Source organism: Ranitomeya imitator, chromosome 1 (genome assembly GCF_032444005.1).
Source record: "Ranitomeya imitator isolate aRanImi1 chromosome 1, aRanImi1.pri, whole genome shotgun sequence".
NCBI lineage: Eukaryota > Metazoa > Chordata > Amphibia > Anura > Dendrobatidae > Ranitomeya > Ranitomeya imitator.
Window position 1 is genome coordinate 628,662,380 of NC_091282.1, and position 25,374 is coordinate 628,687,753.

Genomic DNA, 25,374 nt, shown 5'->3' on the forward strand with positions numbered 1-25,374 from the left:
TTCTGAGTAGCACAAAATGCTATTAGGTACAAAAAGATTTCCTGGGCAAGATGTAGTTAAAAATTAGTAATTAGATCAACAGGCGGTGTTGGTTGCTTCATGGGTGGGGTACTCTGCTGAGTAGCACAAAATGCTATTAGGTACAAAACAATTTCCTGGGCTAGATGCAGTTAAAAATTAGTAATTAGATCAACAGGCAGTGTAGCTTGCTTCATGGGTGGGGTACGCTGCGCTGCTGAGTAGCACTAAATTCTACGAGGCCCAAAAGGATTTCCTGGACTAGATGCCGTTACAAAATAGTAGTTAGGTAAACAGGTGGTGTAGCTTGCTTCATGGGTGGGGTACGCTGCTGAGTAGCACCAAATTCTACTATGCCCAAAATGATTTCTTGGGCTAGATGCCGTTACAAAATAGTAGTTAGGTAAACAGGTGGTGTAGCTTGCTTCATGGGTGGGGTACGCTGCTGAGTAGCACCAAATTCTACTATGCCCAAAATGATTTCTTGGGCTAGATGCCGTTACAAAATAGTAGTTAGGTAAACAGGCGGTGTAGCTTGCTTCATGGGTGAAGTACGCTGCAAAGTAGCACCTAATTCTACTAGGCCCAAAAGGATTTCCTGGGCCAGATGCCGTTAAAAATAGTACTTAGGTAAACAGGCGGTGGGTGGCTGGGCTACTCTGCTGACTAGTAGACACTGAAGCTTTGGAGCTGACCTCTGAATCCCAGGCCATAGTATGAGTAAACAACTCTGCAGACGACCCCACCCACCTGGAATTGACGATGGCAACATCATGTAAAACTCAGCAAGGGGACTAAATAAAGAGTCTCCATTTTTTCCAAAAATTCGGCCACAGACACCACTTAAGTGGCATCAATTTCGTCAGAGGTTTTTAAAACGGTTGGTGAGGTGATTTTCAAAAATCATCAAGCTTTTAGTCTCCCCAAGATGACACAGGGGTAGAAAAGTCCTTGCGGATCCAGGATTTGTTCATCTTGATGAGCGTTAGTCTGTCTACATTGTCACTGGACAGCTGCGTGCGCCTATCTGTCAGCACACCACCAGCAGCGCTGAACACACGTTCAGAGAGAAGGCTGGCTGCGGGGCACGACAAGATCTCCAAGGCGTGATTGGCGAGCTCAGGCCATTTTTAAAGATTGGAAGCCCAAAATGAGCAAGGGTACAGTTCCACAGTCATGGCATCGATATTAACTTGGAGATACTCTTGTACCATCCTCTCTAGACGTTGGCTGTGCGTCAGACTTCTTGTCTCCTATGGCCTTGCAAAGGATGGTCTAAAAAATCTTGAAACGATTAGAAAAAATTGCTGTTACCACCAGATACGATGTTACAGTTACGGTTTGAGTGATGACTCGATAGTCCCACGGTTGGCAAGTTAGAACTGACTACGTGCACCACTGGTGTTTTGTGAAAAAGCAGATGTTAGATTCTGTAACAGTCTCTGCTGAAACTCCTGCATGCGTGAATCCCTTTCTATGGCAGGAATTATTTCGCCAAATTTGCTTTTGTACCGGGGATCTAAGAGTGTGGCAACCCAGTAGTCGGCATTACTTCGGATTCTGACAATCCGAGGGTCATGTTGCAGGTAGTGCAGCAAGAAGGCACTCATGTGTCTTGCACATCCAGGAGGACCAAGTCCTTGTTGTCTTGGTGGTGGCGAGGTGAGAATCATGCTTCCTTCTTCTGCCCTCTCCCTCCAACCTCGCACCACAGAAATTTGATCAAGGTCTCCCTCATCTGATGAGTCTTCCATGCCCAGCGCCAGTTCGTCCTCCACTTCTTCCTCACCTCCTGCACCTTCCTCAATAGTTTGGCTGCTACCATGCGCCCTCGGTAATCCCTCTCCCCCAGCCTCCAATGCAGCCGCCTTGGTGCTGCCAACCTTCTTGACCTTGGAGATATTATCCCTTCCGCATACGACTCCTCCTGTTCCTCCTCCTCTTGTCCCACCACCTGACTCCGAACACTGTGTAAGGTGTGCTCCAGCATGTAAATCACCGGAATGGTCATGCTGATAATGACATCGTCAGCACTAAACATCTTCGTTGCTATTTCAAAAATGTGCAGAAGGCTGCATAGGTCCCTGATCTGAGACCACTCCTGCAGCGTGATTTTCCCCACCTCTTGATCTCGTTGGCCCAGGCTATACATGATAACGTATTGCACCAGTGCTCGTCGGTGCTGCCACAGTCGCTGCAACATGTGCAAAGTTGAATTCCACCATGTGAGCACATCGCATTTCAGCCGGTGAACTGGCAGGCCCAACGACTTCTGTAGAGATGTAAGTCGTTCAGCTGCGGGATGCGAACGGCGGAAGTGAGCACACAGCGACCGTGCCCTCTGCAGAAGCCCATCTAGTCCGGGATAGTGGGATAAAAATTGCTGGACAACCAGGTTCAAAACGTGAGCCATACAGGGCACGTGTGTGACATTGCCCCGGCGAAGGGCCGCACCCAGGTTTGCAGCATTGTCGCACACAGCCCTCCCTGGCTGCAGGTTGAGTGGAGACAACCATTGATGGAACTCGTTCTCCAGAGCTGACCACAACTCCTCAGCTGTGTGACTCACATTTCCAAGACATTTCAATGTAAATGCCGTTGAGCCCTAATGACAGCATAGTGAGGAGGTGTGCAGGATTCCTTCTGCGTAGTTACAACACTGGTGGCATTACCAGACAGGCTTTGGGTGCAGGTGGAGGACTGAGATGAGGTTGAGGAGGCAGAAGCAGTGGAGGAACTTCTAGATACAGAGGATCGACGAGCAACTCGTGGGGACGGCAAGACTTGGACAGCAGCCCCTTCTCCTGACGTCGCCGTAGTTACCCAGTGCCCAGTCACCGACATGTAACGCCCCTGTCCATGTCTACTCGTCAAAGTGTCTGTGGTGAAATGCACCCTGTCACAGACAAAGTTTCTCAAGAAAGCAGTGGTGTTGTGTGCGACATGCTGGTGTAGCACAGGCACAGCTTTCTTTGAGAAGTAGTGGCGACTGGGCATCTGGTACTGGGGCACTGCGACAGACATAAGGTCTCGAAAATCCTCTGTGTCCACCAGGCGGAAAGGCAGCATTTCTGTAGCCAACAGCTTGCAGATGGAGAAATTCAACCTCTTAGCTTTGTCTTGGCTAGGAGGAAATGGTCTTTTACTTGTCCACATCTGAGGGACTGAGGGCTGGCTGCCGTGCTTAGACAGAGCTGAGTAGGGTGTCCCCGGCAAACTGCTGGTCTGTGAGGAAGTTGCAGGCTGAGATGTTATGTTGCCTTGATCAAAATGTGGTGTCGATGTCGGAAAGCGCTCAACAAAAGCAGGTGTTTCCACTTGCAAATGTCCTGACGACCTGCCAATCACACTGGCTGTTGCGGGTAAAAAGGTGTAAGGTCTGCATCCAAAACCATGTGCGACTGCTGTCCCCAGAGTCACAGAGGATGAAGAGCACACAGATACACTTGATGGGGCAGACGGTGGTTGACCCGGCCCACTAGGCCGCATTGTAGCACAGTGAGCTTCCCACTGCAACTTATGCCTCATATCCATGTGACGATTCATGCATGAAGTACTCAAGCTAGTCATTTTTTGTCCTCTACTGAGATTTTGTTGACAAATCTTACAGACAACATCAGTTGGGTCATCCTTTGCAATGTCAAAAAATGCTCAGGCTATGCAAGGCTTAGAGCCCATGCGACCTGAAGAGCCACCACGACTTCTGTTAACGTGCTTCCAGTACTCCGTCTCTGTCCAGGAAGGTGCAACATTACCTCGTCATCAGAATCATCACTAGCATCCTCCTCCACCTCCTCTGCTGACCTCATGGACTGGGGGTTGACAGTAAGTGGGGTCGACAACCTCGTCATCATCATCCTGTGTGTCCTCACACCCGTCGTCCTCAGAGCCAACCTCTTCGTGCCCTGACCGAAAACTCAAGTTTTCGTTCCAATCAGGTATCTCAGTTTCATCATCATCTTCCTCATTGTCTCCACCAACAGGAGTTACAGTTTGGGAACGAGAGTCTACATTATGCTTAGAACCTTCATCTGGGCTTGGATCCGACTCACAAAGATTCTGGACATCAGTGCAGATCATTTCCTCGTCTGGATTCACAGAAGCTCTGGAGCAGACCTCTGATTCCCAGGCTATAGTATGCGTAAACAGCTCTACAGACTCAACCATGTGTGTTACCCCATGCTCAGACGGGCGGCTGAAGACTTGGGAGCTGTGAGGAAGCATGTGCGATTGGGGGGACAACTCTGAGGACTGGAGTAGTTGTGATGTTGAAGTTGACATGGAAGAGAGCCCAGTTGAACGAACACTTGATATCCATTCAAGCACCTGCTGTTTTTGTGCCTCATCTGGAATTTTTGTCGATGCTTGTAGCGATGGTGGTAAGAAAGGGATCATATCAGATTGTCCACGAAATGAATTAACTCGGTTAGATACAGTAAAAATTTAGATACACAGGCGGTGTAGTTTCACAGGTGGGCTACTCTGCTGACGTGCAGACACAGCTCCTAGGCACAAAAATATTAACTGGATTAGATGCAGTAAAAATAGAGATACACAGGCGCTATAGTTAGTTTCACAGGCGGGCTACTCTGCTGACGTGCAGACACTCCTCCTAGGCCCCAAACTATTAACTGGATTAGATGCAGTATAAATAGAGATACACAGGCGGTATAGTTAGCTTCACATGCGGGCTACTCTGCTGATGTGCAGACACTGCTCCTAGGCCCAAAAATATTAACTGGATTAGATGCAGTAAAAATAGAGATACACAGGCGGTATAGTTAGTTTCACAGGCGGGCTACTCTGCTGATGTGCAGACACTGCTCCTAGGCCCAAAAATATTAACTGGATTAGATGCAGTAAAAATAGAGATACACAGGCGGTATAGTTAGTTTCACAGGCGGGCTACTCTGCTGACATGCAGACACTGCTCCTAGGCCCAAAACTATTAACTGGATTAGATGCAGTAAAAATAGAGATACACAGGCGGTATAGTTAGTTTCACAGGCGGGCTACTCTGCTGACATGCAGACACTGCTCCTAGGCCCAAAAATATTAACTGGATCAAATGCAGTAAAAATAGAGATACACAGGCGGTATAGTTAGATTCACAGGCGGGCTACTCTGCTGACGTGCAGACACTGCTCCTAGGCCCAAAAATATTAACTGGATTAGATGCAGTAAAAATAGAGATACACAGGCGGTGTAGTTAGTTTCACAGGCGGGGTACTCTGCTGACGTGCAGACACTGCTCCTAGGCCCAAAAATATTAACTGGATTAGATGCAGTAAAAATTGAGATATCCAGGTGGTATAGTTAGTTTCTCATCAGGCTACTCTGCTGACATGCAGACACTGGTCCTAGGCTCAAAACTATTAACTGGATTAGATGCAGTAAAAATAGAGATACACAGGCGGTGTAGTTAGTTTCACAGGCGGGCTACTCTGCTGATGTGCAGACACTGCTCTTTGGCCCAAAACTATTAACTGGATTAGATGCAGTAAATATTTTGGATACACAGGCGGTATAGTTAGTTTCACAGGCAGGCTACTCTGCTGACTTGCAGACGCTGCTCCTAGGCACAAAACTATTAACTGGATTAGATGCAGTAAAAATTGAGATACACAGGCAGTATAGTTAGTTTAACACCTTGCTTGTGTGCATCACATGCACATTGCTGTGTGTGTGCACTGCTGATAGGCTGAGAGACTGCACCACCCCACTGTTAATGCGGGAAAGAAAAAGAAATGGAGATCGGCGTTATTTCAGCACAGATCTATCCCCCCCCCCTGTTGTGAATTCTGTTGTCGGGCTCCCTCCTGTGGTCATGAATGGTACTTCGGTTGGTTCTGTCCATGGACTTCCTCTGGTGGGTGTTTCTGAGTTTCCTTTCACAGGTGACGAGGTTAATTCGTTAGCTGCTGCTCTATTTAACTCCACTTAGATCTTTGCTCCACGCCACCTGTCAATGTTTCAGTATTGGTCTAGTTCACTCCCAGATCGTTCTTGTGACCTGTCTTCCCATCAGAAGCTAAGTTCCAGCTTGTATTTGTTTGGTTTGCTATTTTTCTGTCCAGCTGGATATTTAATTTGTTGTCTTGCTTGCTGGAAGCTCTGGGACGCAGAGGGAGCGCCTCCGCACCGTGAGTCGTGCGGAGGGTCTTTTTGCGCCCTCTGCGTGGTCTTTTGTAGGTTTTTGTGCTGACCGCAAAGTACCCTTTCCTATCCTCGGTCTGTTCAGTAAGTCGGGCCTCACTTTGCTTAATCTATTTCATCTCTGTGTTTGTATTTTCATCTTTACTCACAGTCATTATATGTGGGGGGCTGCCTTTTCCTTTGGGGAATTTCTCTGAGGCAAGGTAGGCTTTATTTTCCTATCTTCAGGGCTAGCTAGTTTCTTAGGCTGTGCCGAGTTGCATAGGGAGTGTTAGGCGCAATCCACGGCTATTTCTAGTATGGTTGATAGGTTTAGGGATTGCGGTCAGCAGAGTTCCCACGTCCTAGAGCTCGTCCTTTATTATCAGTAACTATCAGGTCATTCCGTGTGCTCTTAACCACCAGGTCCATTATTGTCTTGACCACCAGGTCATAACAGTACAGGTGGCCCAAAGTACTAATGCATCTCAATAGAGGGATAAGAGAAGTTCTGAGACCATTTTTTTTTCTTTGCAGTGTGTTTTGTCTCAATTTTCCCCTTTACCTCTGGGTGGTTCAGGACACTGGTGTAAACATGGACATTCAAGGTCTGTCCTCTTGGATGGATAATCTCACTACAAGGATACAAAACATTCAAGATTTTGTGGTTCAGAATCCGATGTCAGAGCCTAAGATTCCTATTCCTGATTTGCTTTTTGGTGAAAGATCTAAGTTCTTGAATTTCAAAAATAATTGTAAATTGTTTCTTGCCTTGAAACCTCGCTCCTCAGGTGACCCTGTTCAACAAGTAAAAATCATTATTTCTTTGTTACGTGGGGACCCTCAAGACTGGGCATTTTCCCTTGCGCCAGGAGATCCGGCATTGCGTGATGTTGATGCGTTTTTCCTGGCGCTTGGATTGCTTTATGACGAACTTAATTCAGTGGATCAGGCAGAGAAAATCTTGTTGGCTCTGTGTCAGGGTCAGGATGAAGCGGAGATATATTGTCAGAAGTTTAGAAAGTGGTCTGTGCTCACTCAGTGGAATGAATGCGCCCTGGCAGAAATCTTCAGAAAGGGTCTCTCTGAAGCCCTTAAGGATGTCATGGTGGGATTTCCTATGCTTGCTGGTCTGAATGAGTCTATGTCTTTGGCCATTCAGATCGGTCGACGCTTGCGTGAGCGTAAAGCTGTGCACCATTTGGCGGTACTATCTGAGCATGGGCCTGAGCCTATGCAATGTGATAGGACTTTGACCAGAGCTGAACGGCAAGAACACAGACGTCGGAATGGGCTGTGTTTTTACTGTGGTGAATCCACTCATGCTATCTCCGATTGTCATAAGCGCACTAAGCGGTTCGCTAGGTCTGCCACCATTGGTACGGTACAGTCTAAATTTCTATTGTCCGTTACTCTGATTTGTTCTTTGTCGTCCTATTCTGTTATGGCATTTGTGGATTCAGGCGCTGCCCTGAATTTGATGGACTTGGAGTTTGCCAGGCGCTGTGGTTTTTTCTTGGAGCCCTTGCAGTATCCTTTTCCATTGAGAGGAATTGATGCTACGCCTTTGGCCAAGAATAAGCCTCAGTATTGGACCCAATTGACCATGTGCATGGCTCCTGCACATCAGGAGGATATCCGCTTTCTGGTGTTGCATAATCTGCATGATGTGGTCGTTTTGGGGTTGCCATGGCTACAGGTTCATAATCCAGTATTGGACTGGAAATCTATGTCTGTGTCCAGCTGGGGTTGCCAGGGGGTACATGGTGATGTTCCATTTTTGTCTATTTCGTCTTCCACTCCTTCTGACGTTCCAGAGTTTTTGTCGGATTATCGGGATATATTTGATGAGCCCAAAGCCAGTGCCCTACCTCCTCATAGGGATTGCGATTGTGCAATTAATTTGATTCCTGGTAGTAAGTTTCCTAAGGGCCGATTGTTCAATTTATCTGTGCCAGAACACGCCGCTATGCGGAGTTATATAAAGGAATCCTTGGAGAAAGGCCATATTCACCCGTCGTCATCACCGTTAGGAGCAGGGTTCTTTTTTGTGGCCAAGAAGGATGGTTCTTTGAGACCTTGCATTGATTACCGACTTCTTAATAAAATCACAGTCAAATTTCAGTATCCTTTGCCGTTGCTGTCTGATTTGTTTGCTTGTATTAAAGGGGCTAGTTGGTTCACCAAGATAGATCTTCGAGGGGCGTATAATCTTGTGCGTATTAAACAAGGCGATGAATGGAAAACAGCATTTAATACGCCTGAGGGCCATTTTGAGTACCTGGTTATGCCATTCGGGCTTTCCAATGCTCCATCAGTATTTCAGTCCTTTATGCATGACATCTTCCGAGAGTACCTGGATAAATTCCTGATTGTGTATTTGGATGATATTTTGGTCTTTTCGGATGATTGGGAGTCTCATGTGAAGCAGGTCAGAATGGTGTTCCAGGTTCTTCGTGCAAATTCCTTGTTTGTGAAGGGGTCAAAGTGTCTCTTTGGAGTTCAGAAGGTTTCATTTTTGGGGTTCATTTTTTCCCCTTCTACTATCGAGATGGACCCTGTTAAAGTCCAGGCCATTTACGATTGGACTCAGCCGACATCTGTGAAGAGCCTGCAGAAGTTCCTGGGCTTTGCTAATTTTTATCGGCGCTTCATCGCTAATTATTCTACTGTTGCTAAACCGTTGACTGATTTGACCAAGAAGGGTGCTGATGTGGTCAATTGGTCTTCTGCAGCTGTAGAGGCTTTTCAGGAGTTGAAGCGTCGTTTTTCTTCTGCCCCTGTGCTGTGCCAGCCAGATGTTTCGCTTCCGTTTCAGGTTGAGGTTGATGCTTCTGAGATTGGAGCAGGAGCTGTTTTGTCGCAAAGAAGTTCTAATGGCTCGGTGATGAAGCCATGTGCTTTCTTTTCTAGAAAGTTTTCGCCTGCTGAGCGTAACTATGATGTTGGTAATCGTGAATTGTTGGCCATGAAGTGGGCATTCGAGGAGTGGCGTCATTGGCTGGAAGGAGACAAGCATCGCGTGGTGGTCTTGACAGATCACAAGAATTTGACTTATCTTGAGTCTGCCAAACGGTTGAATCCGAGACAGGCTCGATGGTCGTTATTTTTCTCCCGTTTTGATTTTGTGGTTTCGTACCTTCCGGGCTCTAAGAATGTGAAGGCTGATGCCCTGTCAAGCAGTTTTGTGCCTGACTCTCCGGGTGTTCCTGAGCCGGCGGGTATTCTCAAAGAGGGGGTAATTTTGTCTGCCATCTCCCCTGATTTGCGGCGGGTGCTGCAAAAATTTCAGGCTGATAGACCTGACCGTTGCACAGCAGAGAAACTGTTTGTCCCTGATAGATGGACTAGTAGAGTTATCTCTGAGATTCACTGTTCTGTGTTGGCTAGGCATCCTGGAATCTTTGGTACCAGAGATTTGGTGGCTAGATCCTTCTGCTGGCCGTCTTTGTCACGGGATGTGCGTTCTTTTGTGCAGTCCTGTGGGACTTGTGCTCGGGCTAAGCCCTGCTGTTCTCATGCCAGTGGGTTGCTTTTGCCCTTGCCGGTCCCGAAGAGGCCCTGGACGCATATTTCTATGGATTTTATTTCGGATCTCCCCATCTCTCAAAAGATGTCGGTCATTTGGGTGGTTTGTGATCGCTTTTCTAAGATGGTCCATTTGGTACCTTTGTCTAAATTGCCTTCCTCCTCTGATTTGGTGCCATTATTTTTCCAGCATGTGGTTCGTTTACATGGTATTCCGGAGAACATCGTTTCTGACAGAGGTTCCCAGTTTGTTTCAAGGTTTTGGCGATCCTTTTGTGCTAGGATGGGCATTGATTTGTCTTTTTCCTCGGCTTTCCATCCTCAGACAAATGGCCAAACCGAACGAACTAATCAAGCTTTGGAAACATATCTGAGATGCTTTGTTTCTGCTGATCAGGATGATTGGGTGTCCTTTTTGCCGTTGGCTGAGTTCGCCCTTAATAATCGGGCCAGCTCGGCTACTTTGGTTTCGCCGTTTTTCTGCAATTCTGGTTTCCATCCTCGTTTCTCTTCAGGGCAGGTTGAGTCTTCAGACTGTCCTGGTGTAGATACTGTGGTGGATAGGTTGCAGCAGATTTGGACTCATGTGGTGGACAATTTGACATTGTCCCAGGAGAAGGCTCAACGTTTCGCTAACCGCCGGTGCTGTGTGGGTCCCCGACTTCGTGTTGGGGATTTGGTTTGGTTGTCGTCTCGTTATGTTCCTATGAAGGTTTCCTCTCCTAAGTTTAAGCCTCGTTTCATTGGTCCGTATAAGATTTCTGAGGTTATCAATCCTGTGTCATTTCGTTTGGCCCTTCCTGCTTCTTTTGCCATCCATAATGTGTTCCATAGGTCGTTATTGCGGAGATACGTGGCGCCTGTGGTTCCATCCGTTGATCCTCCTGCCCCGGTGTTAGTTGAGGGGGAGTTGGAGTATGTGGTGGAGAAGATTTTGGATTCTCGAGACGGAAACTCCAGTACCTGGTCAAGTGGAAGGGTTATGGTCAGGAAGATAATTCCTGGGTTTTTTCCTCTGATGTTCATGCTGACGATCTGGTTCGTGCCTTTCATTTGGCTCATCCTGGTCGGCCTGGGGGCTCTGGTGAGGGTTCGGTGACCCCTCCTCAAGGGGGGGGGGTACTGTTGTGAATTCTGTTGTCGGGCTCCCTCCTGTGGTCATGAATGGTACTTCGGCTGGTTCTGTGCATGGACTTCCTCTGGTGGGTGTTTCTGAGTTTCCTTTCACAGGTGACGAGTTTAATTCGTTAGCTGCTGCTCTATTTAACTCCACTTAGATCTTTGCTCCACGCCACCTGTCAATGTTTCAGTATTGGTCTAGTTCACTCCTGGATCGTTCTTGTGACCTGTCTTCCCATCAGAAGCTAAGTTCCAGCTTGTATTTCTTTGGTTTGCTATTTTTCTGTCCAGCTTGCTATTTAATTTGTTGTCTTGCTTGCTGGAAGCTCTGGGACGCAGAGGGAGCGCCTCCGCACCGTGAGTCGGTGCGGAGGGTCTTTTTGCGCCCTCTGTGTGGTCTTTTGTAGGTTTTTGTGCTGACCGCAAAGTACCCTTTCCTATCCTCGGTCTGTTCAGTAAGTCGGGCCTCACTTTGCTTAATCTATTTCATCTCTGTGTTTGTATTTTCATCTTTACTCACAGTCATTATATGTGGGGGGCTGCCTTTTCCTTTGGGGAATTTCTCTGAGGCAAGGTAGGCTTTATTTTCCTATCTTCAGGGCTAGCTAGTTTCTTAGGCTGTGCCGAGTTGCATAGGGAGCGTTAGGCGCAATCCACGGCTATTTCTAGTGTGGTTGATAGGTTTAGGGATTGCGGTCAGCAGAGTTCCCACGTCCCAGAGCTCGTCCTTTATTATCAGTAACTATCAGGTCATTCCGTGTGCTCTTAACCACCAGGTCCATTATTGTCTTGACCACCAGGTCATAACACCCCCCCCCCCCCCCGCGCCCACTATACACTGAACCAGTCTATTAACAATGATAAACAGTTTTAATGTGCATATCAAGTTAGGCTTTTGGTGAACGAACAGTTATCGAACAGAAACTCGAACAGCCGAATTTTAAGCAAATTGTTCGAGTTCGTCGAACGACTCGAACACCTCCCAAAACAGCTCGAATTTGAAATTGGCGAAAAGTTCGACTCGAACACCGCTCATCTCTAGTCACGAACCTTTCCCCTTTAAAGGCCTTTCCCTTTTACACGGACATCCCAGGGCCATGGACCGGGTCAGCCACTGTGACATCCCCCTGTGAACCGAAGGACCTGGTACCGAGTACCCCGCTGCCCTGACGAGGTGATCCAACTTTGGCGTCACGAACAGAATCTACTTAAGTCTGAACACCGGTCATGTGCGCCTAGAGACTGTGCCAGAACTGTGCCTAACCATGATTTGTGCTAAAAATCTGTATGACTAATGGACTGTGATTTGCCGCCAAAAATTACCACCAAAACCGCCGCCATTATAGTGCCATGCAGCATCCAGGAGGAGTGGGGCATGTCATCGTGGGCGTAGCCTAGAAGAACGGCGCGAAAATGGAACCAGCCCCTCACAGATACTACTGTGTCAGAAAAATATGCCCATCAACCAAAGGGATCCACCTCCTAGTCTGGGATGGAGGAGAAAGAAGGAACCACCCTCCAGAAGAGGAGGAGCAGGAACCAGAGGAGGAAGCAGACACTACCCTGGTTGGCAAGATGGCAAGCGGAGGTCACCAGGAGGAGGGGGAGAATATCCACAGTGCTGTCCGCCAATCAGAAGCCAGAGAGGCCCCGCCGCCATGTATGAACCCGGAGGTTCTCGGTGCGGAGGTCGAGGAGCTGTGCCGCCAGCTCCAGAAGTCCTGGTACTGCGCGGCTACCAGCATCCAGGAGCAGCAGCGCAGCCAGCCGACGGAGCCGCCACCTGCAGTGGAGGAGACGAGCACAAGCGATGCCATGGCCGCAGGTAAGCCTGCAAACCCTGCCCCGGTAGCTGAGGACACCGCCTTGCTGGTGCCCGTCGACTCCTCCACCACCACCACCCGGCCGGGTGTGTAGCCGCCTGGAATGGAAAAGGCCCTGGGAGACCCTGAGGACCTCCGACGCCCCGCTGCAACCCACTAGACAGACAGTGGACGTCCAGGAGGAGTGGGTGACCTTCAGGTGGACCCATACCACCACCGATCTGATCGGGTTCCCTGGGATGCTCAGCAGGAGGGAGAGAACATTGAGATTATCACCCAGCAGTAGTACCGCCGGCAGCTGGCCCTGCAGCATGAGCAGAGTGAGAGGAGGGAGAAGCTCAAGTGCCAGGCCGAGCACAAAAGAGACCTGCAGGCCAAGGCCCGGGCCAGGAAGATAGGCCATTAAGACCAGGGCCCGCGGAGGTGTGGGACCGCAGTGGTGTTTTGCCTCGATGCCAGCTGGGGGTTCATAATGAACCGGACCTTTACCCCGAGGTCTTTGTAAACAGACGGGATGTGGAGGCGCACTTGATGGAGGGCCATCCTGGTAGGGATTTCTACCCTGGTGACCACGTCACCTACACCAGACACTGGTGAGACAAGGGATGGTACGCTCTCCATGTGCATAAGAGTGAACTGAATGAGGGAAGATCGCCATCTAGAGACTCGGAGCCGTTGCCACCGGAGGCTCCACATTGCCCAACATTGCCCCCATCTGGCCAGGTGGGAGACACCGCCGCCCATGACAGAGCACCCATTGTTCTGTGCTCCAGATGTGCCGGCACCCTAGTGGAACAGAGAACTGTGAGTACGCAGACTCCTATCCAGATTGCAGATACACTGTACATAATGCCGGGTAGGCGTTCAAACCCGAGGGGACCTCCTCCGCCAGTGCTACCTCCAGGACTGTTTCAATAATTAAGAAATCTTGAACTGACTGTATATAGTTAACTGTTAACTCTTTCTGCTGCTGTTGAAGTTTATTGAACCCGACTTGGGTTATGTTTTACAGGGGTCCTCAGTTATAGGAGGATTCCAAGTTCTGCACCCATTTTTCACAAGTTGCCTTGCTTTAAAGAACAATTGAATCATGGATGGTGAATGATTCACAAACTTTATTTGTAAATAGTTTGCACCTTCTTAAAGGTGCTTCCTACTGGTTTTACAACGGAAGCGTTACAGAGACTGTTTCTAATGTTGTTAGAAAGTGTTTTGTCTTACAGAGACCTGAAGAAAAACCAGGTATGGCAGAATTCCTGGTCAGGATACACGCCTTGTAGCTTGCCCAAGGCCAACGTTGGGGGTTCGTAACGGGTCCCTCGCTTCACGTCACTTTTGTTGCTAACTTGACTTGAATATTGATGTGATTGACACTTTGCACTACCTCAGAAAAGAGACTTGAATACTGTTTACTCCCTTAAAGGGAAAGTTTAATAGTTGTACTTGACAGAGTATATTAAAGGGTTAATATAGTAGGTAGTAGTGAAAGCTAATGTTTGAATCTAGTTAAAATAATGTTTTACATAGCCGACAATGAGTATTGATATTTTGATGCACTTTTGAATGGAATACAGAGCGAATAAATTGAACAAAAATGCAGTGAGCCCGTGGGGGTTGAAAGACTGTCCTGCACTTGAAGAAGAGTTGAAATAATCAGATGGTGATTTGTACTTTAATAAAGAAAAATGCTTGATTAGCACTTAGGAGATAGTATACTCATAGAGGGTACTTGTGTTTCATAGCTAGTTTATAGTTATATTGTTTTATACCTGGATAGTGCGCGCACAATGTAAATATGTTTTGTTATGCAACGTTCAAGAGTCCTTACCTCCCATAAAGGGAAACATCAGTTATATTAACTTGTTTCATTGCATTTCAAAAATTTGTATGTCTTTTTGCTAATGTATTGTTGTTTTCTTTTCCCAGTCTGGGAGTACTGGATTAACGGGGGGAGTGCAGCATCCCAGGGTCCTGGTCGTTGCAGTGATGTCATTTTCCTCTAGGGGAGAGTGATGTTACTTTTGGAGGCAAAGAAGGACAACTGCATTCAGGTATCACAAACATGCAACACATTTCACACTCCAGGCGACCAGGGGGAGCTCTTGCTCCTATTTATTATGTCACTCCCCACACTTTGGTAAAACTGGTGACCTGTAGGCAAAGTTTGTTAGTTGCTGGCTGAACTTCACTCAGGTAGTTGGTCCCTGGCAGGGGTGGGATCCTGTCAGAGATCGAGGAAAAAGGACACAGAGCTGTGCATTCCCTGAGAGCTGCAGCTCACAGAAAGAGACACTGAAGGAGAACTGTATTGCAGAGAGGGTGAAAGAAGTCGTAGCAAAGGAGTGGATACCAGAAGGGGACCAGCCAGACACAGGCTGCCTCCTTCTGAGGCGCAGGATCCTGGTGGCCGGAACACCGAGGGAGCAATGACCCTTTATGCCTTGCTCCAGAAACCGGCAGGACAGCTAATTTCACGTTAACTGTTCGCCCTGTTGTGAATTCTGCTTTTGAGCTCCCTCTGGTGGTAGCAGATGGTAATGCAGTTGTTCCTGAGCTGCAGTCTTGGACAGCTGTATTTGCTAATTGCAGTTCTGACTGGGGTATTTAGGCTTGCAGGACTCACTACTCCTTGCCAGTTGTCAATGTTTTTTGGGATATGATGGATCTCTTTCTGGCTTCTCCTGCTTGGTTGCCATTTAAGCAAAGATAAGTGTCTGTTTCTTTTTCTGTGGCACACAGGCTGTGTGCTTGTTTTTGATTGTATTCCTGCTCTGAATGTAGGATTCGCTGGAGTTGCAGATTTACGCTCCTACGTCTTTAGTTAGATGTAGGAAGTTTTTGTATATTCTGCTGTGGATATTTTTTAAGGGTTTTAATACTGACCGCACAGAACTCTGTCCTATCCTGTCCTATTTAGCTAGAGTGGCCTCTTGTGCTAAATCCTGTTTTTCTGCCTGTGCATGTTTTTTCCTCTCCGACTCACCGCCAATATTTGTGGGAGGCTATCTATCCTTTGGGGTTCTGCTCTGAGGCAAGATAGTATTCCTATTTCCATCTTTAGAGGTATTTAGTCCTCCGGCTGTGACGAGGTGTCTAGGATTGGTTAGGTACACTCCACGGCTACTTCTAGTTGTGGTGTTAAGATCAGGATTTGCGGTCAGTATAGTGACCACCTACTCCAGTGAAAGTTTTCATGTTGCTCCAAGGTCACCGGATCATAACGTTGCCCTACACCCAGGAGGCAAGGTGGCACCCCTTAGAGGCTGGGGCATGATAGAGTCCCTATAAACCGCCTCAAGCCACCGATCATATGGGTTTGTCCTATCCATCTGGGTGACAGAGAGAGAGACATAACATCTACAACAGTTGTGAGGACCTTATGAGAAGCTTAGCAGTAAGGGACTACAACACTGCAGTGCTAGAGGTAGGCTACTGACTTCCACCTGGACAAGGGGACTCTGGACTTGCCTCCAAACCGGCCGGACTCTACCTGCCCTGTGATCTGGTGCTCTGGACTGTGGATGCTGAAGTCTTCAGTAAAGGTAAAGAGACTGCAACCTTGTGTCCTCGTTCTTCACTGCGCCTCTCACCATCCACCATCTACACACCGGGAAGCCCTGGGGATACACTTCACCTTTGGGAAGGTATACCATCTAGCTGCCATAACATCACCCCAGCGACCGCCTTAAAGCAGCGTCGGTCACCCTGACACGAACATTTCCCCTTTAAAGACCTTTCCCTTTTACACGGACGTCCCAGGGCTACGGTCCGGGTCAGCCATTGTGACATCCCCCTGTGAACCGAAGGACCCGGTACTGAGCACCCCGCTGCCCTGACGGGGAGATCCACTTGCTGGTACTAGCAGTCATCACATGGTCACTTCACTCATACGATTTTCATACTTACGGTCACGTGACCATGAGCTTTTATTCCTGCTTCTTTCAGTTTTTCACTGAACATTAAAAGAATTAGGAGGACCAGCCAGTCGGCACATGACCAAGCGCGCAAATCACTTATGTGCTTGGGAGTGGGGGGTGACACCAAACTGAATTCTTGTCCCAGGTGGCAGAAAACATAGATACATCTCTGTTAGTGGATATGAACATAATGGAGGACATTGCTTTTAGGAACCAAAGAGAAGAGCTACTAACAAACCATGAATTGAATGGACAATCATTCCCACCGGTTACAAGCATTTCTACATTTTTCCTCTAGTGTTCTTTAGTTCAATCTGCAACTTCATCTGTTTGTCAGAAGTCAGACAACCCCTTTAACAATAATTCATAGATTTATTTTACTATATATTAAAGGTGAGCTAAAATGATCTGAAGACCCTGGTCTTGCAGCCACATTAGTTGTCCATGGCTGCTGGACTAGAGCATTGAAAGTCTCCTACTACCTTCGTCATCCCTAGTGCAGCTTCTGCTTAGCAGGCCCCACAACATCATTACATTGTGTTGTAACTTATACTGTACATAATGTTGTGAAGGACCATAAGTTGAACCAGAGTTGATACAGGTAGAAGGAGGTTCACACTGTTCCAGTTTGACAGCCTTGGACTAGCAATGAAGCCAATGGCCAGGGTTCTGGGAATCATTTTGCTCAACTCTATCATATATTAAGGTATACAGTATGTATTATTATTAAAATATATTAGTATATATTAATAAAGTAAACATAATAATATATGTTAGATTTAGTTTCACTACCATGCTGCCATGGGATGAGTTATCAGGCTTCCACATACACAGGATGTTTTTCATTTTATATGGAAAAAATATATATGTCGAAGCTTTACATTCCAACAATTTTATATTTCTATAAGGTTGTCAAATTATATTGATTTTGTTGATTCATTTTATAACTTTATTTTTTTTAAGATTCCACAGTCCATGTGCAGTGAGATATGTACTCATGGAAAAAGAAAATCCCTCCAAATGGGAATGGTGCCCTGCTGCTTTGACTGTGTACCATGCTCCGATGGGGAAATAGCAAATTTATCAGGTGCCGTCTAAACACAGTTATATTACTGACAAACAGATAGATAGAATCCAATTCACTTGGGATTTCACCCAAAAAAATCCACTTCACCAAAAGCAGATTTTTTTCCAATTCATTACACTTGAATCTTGCAAAATAACGGCCTACTGCATACCATTTTGCCTGATTCTTTTTAAGGCTAAGAAGGGATTCAAACACGGAAAAAAAAACTATTACTCACCTTGCCCCTCATTTGTCTTGGCTCCCTAACTGGTTCTCCTCTGACTCATTTTTTTTGCCTTGCTCCAGTCTTCTCTTCCATCTTTAATCAACAGCCTCAAGTTGCAGGGCAAAGAACATCATGATGTTGTGTCAGGCTTAGTGAGCACCAGAGGCATCAAAGGATGCAGAAAACTGAAGATTAAAAAGAAGAGTGGAGCCAAAGGGAGAAAGATGACCAGTAGTGGGACCAGCAATGACATTGGAGTGCCAGGACAGCAGGAGGGTGAGATGAGTAATGGATATAATATTTTTTTTATTTTTATCCCTCTGCTTATTGAACTCTTTGGTCTGGGATGATCGAGCACTAAAATCCTCGGATTCTCGTTACTCAAACCAAGCAATTCCTAATATTCGGATGCACATTTTGAGTAATGAGTATAATGGGACTCAATGGAAAATCTGAGCATTTTTTCTACAGACCCTACAAGGAGGTCTTGGGGGGCAGTGAAAATGTTAACATGAATGAAAAAGCGTTGAATGGAAGGAAAACAGCATGGGGAAGACTCTCTGCGAGCGTCTCTGACTCCCAGAAAAGCGGTGTCACACTTTTAGTCCACTTTAAAATACTGACAATAAAACATTCAAAATCAACAAGAAATTGGAGTTTACAGGAAAAAAAATATGCGAAACATTCTTTCCTGTATGACTTTTATATAAAGCAAAATTTAAAAAGGATTTCAAAAATAATAATTTAGGAAAAACTAAATTTTATTAATTTTTTTAATTAAGAAATTGGAAATTTCAGGTTAATTTTAAAGAAAGCCAAAATTTCCAAAAATTAGATGGAAAGATGGAAGAGTGACTCAGATACACCCTGTATTAGACATAAAGGAGGGACTCATATAAATTATGTTCAAATTATCATGTAGTGGTACTCGTAGACCCATAAAGGCTATGCACTAAGTGCAAAGCCAGGAAAAAATGATAAGGAGGGTTAAACCGTCATCCATAGCCACTTGAAGGTAACAACTGGTGGGCTTCATACAAATATTAAAAATTCAAAGCACTTTACGTGCTGCTGTTATCAGGTAGTGTGGAAATGTCTAGGCTAATCCAGGCTTTGCTCATTTTTACCAGTGAGCCTGTCAGCACTTTATGATGACAGGTGAAAGCACTTGTCTGTTATGACACCCCCCCCCCCCCGGCAGTACTAAAAACCTGGTAAGACGACACGCTATCGGCAGGGCATCACACCTCCAAGGCACAGAGAGATTGCTCATGCCAGGGCTCCAGCTTTGAGACCCAATAGCTAATGGTCACAGGGAAATTTGGCAGGACGCTGAATTTGTTTGTCAGGTATTGCCTGACCATCTTTAACCCCTTAACCCCAAAGCTTTTTTCGTTTTTATTTTTCACTCCCCTTCTTTCCAGAGCCCTAACTTTTTAATTTTTCCATCAATATGGCCATGTGGGGCTTATGTTTTGCGGGACAAGTTGTACTTTTGAACGAGATCATTGGTTTTACCATGTCGTGTAACAGAAAACAGGAAAAAAATTCCAAGTGCGATGAAATTGCAAAAAAAAGTGCAATACCACACTTGTTTTTGTTTGGCTTTTTTGCTAGGTTCACTAAATGCTAAAACTGACCTGCCATTATGATTCTCCAGGTCATTACATGTTCATAGACACCAAACATGTCTAGGTTATTTTTTATCTAAGTGGTGAAAAAAATTCCACAATTTGCTAAAAAAAAAAAATTGCGCCATTTTCAGATACGCATAGCGTCTCCATTTTTCGTGTTCTGGGGTTGGGTGAGGGCTTATTTTTTATGTGCCGAGCTGAAGTTTTTAATTATACCACTTTTGTGCAGATTTGTTTTTTTGATTGCCCGTTATTGCATTTTAATGCAATGTTGTGGCGACAAAAAAAACGTAATTTTGACGTTTTGATTTTTTTCCCGCCGTTTAGCGATCAGGTTAATCCTTTTTTTATTGATAAATTGGGAGACACTGAACGCGGCGATAGCAAATATGTGTAGGTTTGATTTTTTTTTTAATTGTTTTATTATGATTGGGGCAAAAGGGGGGTGATTTGAACTTTTACGTTTTATTTATTTTTTTATATTTTTAAACACTTTTTTTTGTTTTGGCATGCTTCAATAGCCTCGATAGGAGGCTAGAAGCATGCACTACACGATCGCCTCTGCAACCTAGAGGTGAAGCACAGATCAACTCTATGTGTCAGAAATGCAGCTTTGCTTTGAGCATCGACCAAGGAGACCTCAGGTTGTTATGGCAATGCACCGCTGACCCCCGATCATGTGACGGGGTCAGCGGTGCGAGCGCTTCCGGCTGTTAAATGCCGCTGTCAGAGTTTGACAGCGGCATTTAACTAGTTAATAGGCGCGGGCGGATCGCGATTCAGCTTGCACCCATTGTGGCCACATTGTTGATAACAGCTGACATGTCATGGCTTTGAGGTGGGCTCACCGTTGGAGCCCGCCTCAAAGCGGGGGAGTCTGCCAGCTGACATACTATCCCGTCAGCTGGCAGAAAGGGGTTAAAAACTTTTCCCTCCTTGTCAAAAATACCCAGTAATCAGGTCCTGGATGCTGGAATGGTGTCATGAAATAACCTAGACCTTTGACAGTGTACACCTGCTTCTACTGTACATGGTGTGAGTATCCCTCGCCTCACGTCCTTGGTTGGGCAAGAACTTTACTCCTGCCAATAGCATTGTCTGATGGGAATATTTTCAACATATTTTCCAAAATGGCCAACTGGTATAGTAGACCTTTCTGGCTCAGGAAGGAGAGATGCAAGGTTCTCCGTGTAGCGTGGGTCTAGCAGGATGAACAACCAGTACTCTGCATTGGTCAAAATGAATGTAATGTGAGGGTCATGGAAAAAACAGTGGTACATAAAGTTGGCTATATGTGTCAAAGTCCCTACAGCTAACACTTCCCTGTCTCCTCCATGATGACTACTCTCCATCTCCTCCTCCATCTCTTCCTCATTTCGCTTCTCAGCCCATCTACATAGGAAAGATGGGACAAAGCTTATATGGTACTAGCCTCCCCCTCCTCTTCCTTAAGGTACCTTCACACTGAGCGACTTTAGAACGATAACGATAGCGATCCGTAACGTTGCAGCATCCTGGATAGCGATATCGTTGTGTTTGACACGCAGCAGTGATCAGGATCCTGCTGTGAAATCGCTGGTCGGAGCTAGAAGGCCAGAACTTTATTTTGGCGCTGGATCACACGCTGACATCGCTGAATCGGCGTGTGTGATGCCAATCCAGCGATGTCTTCACTTGTAACCAGGGTAAACATCGGGTTACCAAGCGCAGGGCCGCGCTTAGTAACCCGATAATTACCCTGGTTACCATTGTAAATGTAAAAAAAATAAAAAAACTACATACTTACATTCTGGTGTCTGTCGCGTCCCCCGGCGTTCAGCTTCCCTGCACTGTGTCAGCGCCAGCCGGCCGTAAAGCAGAGCGCAGCGGTGACGTCACCGCTCTGCTTTACGGCCGGCGCTTACACAGCGCAGGAAAGCGGATGCCGGGGGACGCGACAGACACCGGAATGTAAGTATGTAGTGTTTTTTTTTTTTACATTTACAATGGTAACCAGGGTAAACATCGGGTTACTAAGCGTGGCCCTGCGCTTAGTTACCCGATGTTTACCCTGGTTACCAGGGGACACAATGACTAAACAGCGACGCTGCAGCGATCGGCATCGTTGTCTATATTGCTGCAGCGTCGCTTAATGTGACGGTACCTTTATTATTATTATTATTATTATTATTATTTATTATAGCGCCATTTATTCCATTGCGCTTTACATGTGAGGAGGGGTATACATAATAAAACAAGTACAATAATCTTGAACAATACAAGTCACAACTGGTACAGGAGGAGAGAGGACCCTGCCCGCGAGGGCTCACAATCTACAAGGGATGCGTGAGGATATAGTAGGTGAGGGTAGAGCTGGCCGTGCAGCGATTTGGTCAATCGGTGGTTACTGCAGGTTGTAGGCTTGTCGGAAGAGGTGGGTCTTCAGGTTCTTTTTGAAGGTTTCGATGGTAGGCGAGAGTCTGATGTGTTGTGGTAGAGAATTCCAGAGTATTCACCTCCTCATTGTTAACCAATCCATGCTGAGCAGATGAGATAAGGTTGGGCTGTGTAGTATCTCCCTGTCTTATGTCTTCCTCCATCTCCACCTGCTCCGCATGCAAAGCTTCATGTTTAATTGTCAGCAGCAACTGTTTAAGTAGGCACAGAAGTGGGATCGCTCAAAGTCATGGACAACCACAAAAAATGTCAGACATTCATGCCCACTCTTCAGTTGTTATGTGCGGACACTGACCAGCATACCAACAGGCATGTTGTAGCTGGTATTCCACAACTGGCTTCTGCTGCTCACGAAGCCTTGCCAGCATGTGTAGTGTAGAGTTCCAGTGGAGCTTGTTACCACTTCACTGAGGCAGTGCTTCTGGTTGATGTGGATATCCTGCTCTGAAATAGGACACTGGAGATGAAGGATAAGGAGGGCCAGGATGAGAAGCAGGAAGGCTTGCAGGAACTGGTGAAGGAGGTGGAGGAAACCCTGCTAGAAATAGGGCCAGCAATCCTCTGTGTCGGTAGCGCATGTGACCCCATGGGGTGGGACTTGACCCCAGCCTTTACAATGTTCACCCACTGTGCCATCAGTGAAATGTATCTTCCCTGGCCACAAGCGCTTGTCCACGTGTTGGTTGTTAAGTTGACAGTCCCAGTAACCACATTGGTAAGGGTGCGGTAATATTCCTGGACAAGCTGGTACAAGGCGGGGATGCCACATTGGGAGAAATAGTGGCGGCTGGGGACCGAGTACCGAGGGATCAAATTTGCATACCTGTAGCAGGCCAATTTTTTGTTTTTATTTCAAACCAATGAAATTTCACACAAACCATGTCCTACAGCATATATGACAATACTCATTTTTTGAACAAACAAATTTGTACACCTGTAGCAGGCCAATTTTGTTTTTTATTTCGAACCAACAAAATTTTACACAATGAAGGTCCTAGAGTATATGTGACAATAGTTGATGTTTGAACAACCAACTTTATATACCTGTAGTAGGACTATTTTGGTTTTTATTTTAAACCAATGAAAATTCACACAAACCAAGTTATAAAGCACAGGGTGGGCCATGTATATGGATACACTTAAAAAAATGGAAATGGGAATTTAACAGAAAGCATGTAATACTCTATGGATAACTAAGTGAATCCAGAAAAAATTTTGAATGCTTTTTTGGAATGCTGTAAACCACCAAAATGTACCACAAAGCACATAATAATTTATGGATTACTAATTGAATTCAGGAAAATTTAGAACTTTTTTGGGAACGTTATACATCACCAAAATTTATTAGAAAGCAAGTAATACTTTAAGGATGACTAATTGAATCCAGAAAAAAAAAATGAAATCTTTTTTGGATTGTTATAAACCACTGAAATGTACCACAAAGCACATAACACTCTATGGATGACAACATAGTAAATTTTTCCATCCATAAGAAAAAAAAATGTGGTCACGAGCAACAGGTATTTATTTAGCAATGGAAGGTAAAACCGTAATCCCTGCCAAGACACTGTATTCTCTCACTCTCCCTGCTCTTGCAACTGTCCCTCTCAAGACTAAATGCATCATATATCTGATACAAACAGCAAAGCACAGGATTAGCCCTTATAATGGCTGTTAGTACGATGGTTCAGCTTCAGCATTAGTGTAAACTGTGTTAGTTAAACTGTGCACGCATAGGCCTAGACAAGCACTCTCTCCCTCCGATCAGAACTGTCCCTGACCTGTGCAATGGTGTGTAGCGGAGCCTGTCTGATGAGGTAATGCGACCAGCCAATAACAGTAATGCCACAGCCAAGATGGCTATGGAATTATAGTGACTAGCAAGCAATGCCTGCATGTTTATGTGCTATATAAGAGGCACCAAACATGCAGGGTGATTATTCGAGCTTCAAATCCGAGCACCAGTTAATGCTCGCCGAGTGCCAAGCACATCCGAGCACCGAGATACTCGAGTGATATCTGAGTATCACCGAGCACGTTCGCTCATCCCTAGTAGAGACTTCAGAGCATAATATTCTGCTTTCACCCACAATTTGATGCATGTTAGATAAATACTATGTGAGTCAAATTTTCCGGCCAAGTTAATTATTCTCTAATAGATAGGTGCTGTAGAAAGCTAGAAAATAATATATAAAGCAGGTTCTATTTCATTTAGAGAAATATAATTAATGATGGTTTTTTTTATTACAGGAATGGAAAACTGTATAAAGTGTCCGGAAACATTCTGGTCAAACACAAACAAGACTATATGTATAGTAAAGACCATAGAATATCTTTCTTATGATGACCATCTTGGTTTAGCCTTGGCAGCCATAGCCATAATCTTTGCTGTAACCTCAACTTTAGTAATGATCATCTATGTCAAGCACAGGAACACTGCTATAGTAAGAGCGAACAACCAGCACCTTAGCTACGTCCTCCTGATAGCTCTTACCCTGTCCTTCGTCTGCTCACTGTTATTCATTGGTCTTCCCACAGACATTACCTGCCTCTTGAGGCATTCATTATTTCTCTTTGTATTTTCAGTCGCCATATCCTCTGTGTTGGGAAAAACCATTACCGTCATCTTTGCCTTTAATGCGGCCAAACCGGGGCACATGTTTATAAAGTGGAAAGGTTCAAGGGTCTCGATAGGCTTGACTACTGTATGCTGTTTAGTAGAATTTCTCATCTGTGTTACCTGGACAATATGTACCCCCCCTATTGTAGAATTTGATAGTAAGACATCACATGATAAGCTGATTCTGCAGTGTTTGGATGTATCTATGTTCTTCTTTTCTCTTGCAATTTCCTATGTTGGTTTTCTGGCTTTATTAAGTTTCTTCGTTGCCTACTCAGCTCGGAAACTTCCAGACAACTTCAATGAGGCTCAACATATCACATTCAGCATGGTCATATTTTGCAGTGTTTGGTTGTCCTTTATACCCACTTACCTGAGCACTAAGGGCAAGTACACAGTAGCAGTAGAAGTTTTTGCCATTTTAATCTCAACAGCAGGATTATTGGTGTGTATTTTCACCCCAAAATGTTATGTCATCCTTCTAAAGCCAGAGCTCAATGATAAAAAACACATAAAAATTACTAAAAAAAATTATAAAAAGTACTAAGTGGGATTTATTTTTTGACTTTGAAAAGAGAAAGTAACCGTACTACTACTATTACTACTACAATTATAAAACTGTCAGTCATGTAAGCACTACTATATTAACTTACCGCAATTTAGTTTTTCCTTAACTCCCTTACCCCGGAGCGTGTTTTTACCTTCATGACCGAACCAAATGTTTCAATTCTGACCAGTGTCACTTTATGAGGTAATAAGTCCTGAATACTTCAACATATCCCAGTGATTCTGCCAATTTTTTCATGACAGATTGCACTTCATGTTAAAATTTTGGTCTATATGATTTGAATT

The 25,374-nt window shown here is 45.5% G+C and overlaps 1 protein-coding gene across 1 annotated transcript in view; it reads left to right on the plus strand.

The window, feature by feature from the left end:
- LOC138638260 (vomeronasal type-2 receptor 26-like) overlaps positions 1–25,069 on the plus strand; it is a 44,553-nt gene extending 19,484 nt beyond the window's left edge. Inside the window, exons 5-6 of the mRNA XM_069727468.1 lie at positions 17,504–17,627; positions 24,153–25,069. Coding sequence (XP_069583569.1) covers positions 17,504–17,627; positions 24,153–25,069 — 1,041 coding nt within the window. The remainder of the gene's footprint in view (positions 1–17,503; positions 17,628–24,152) is intronic.
- Positions 25,070–25,374: the final 305 nt, after the last annotated feature.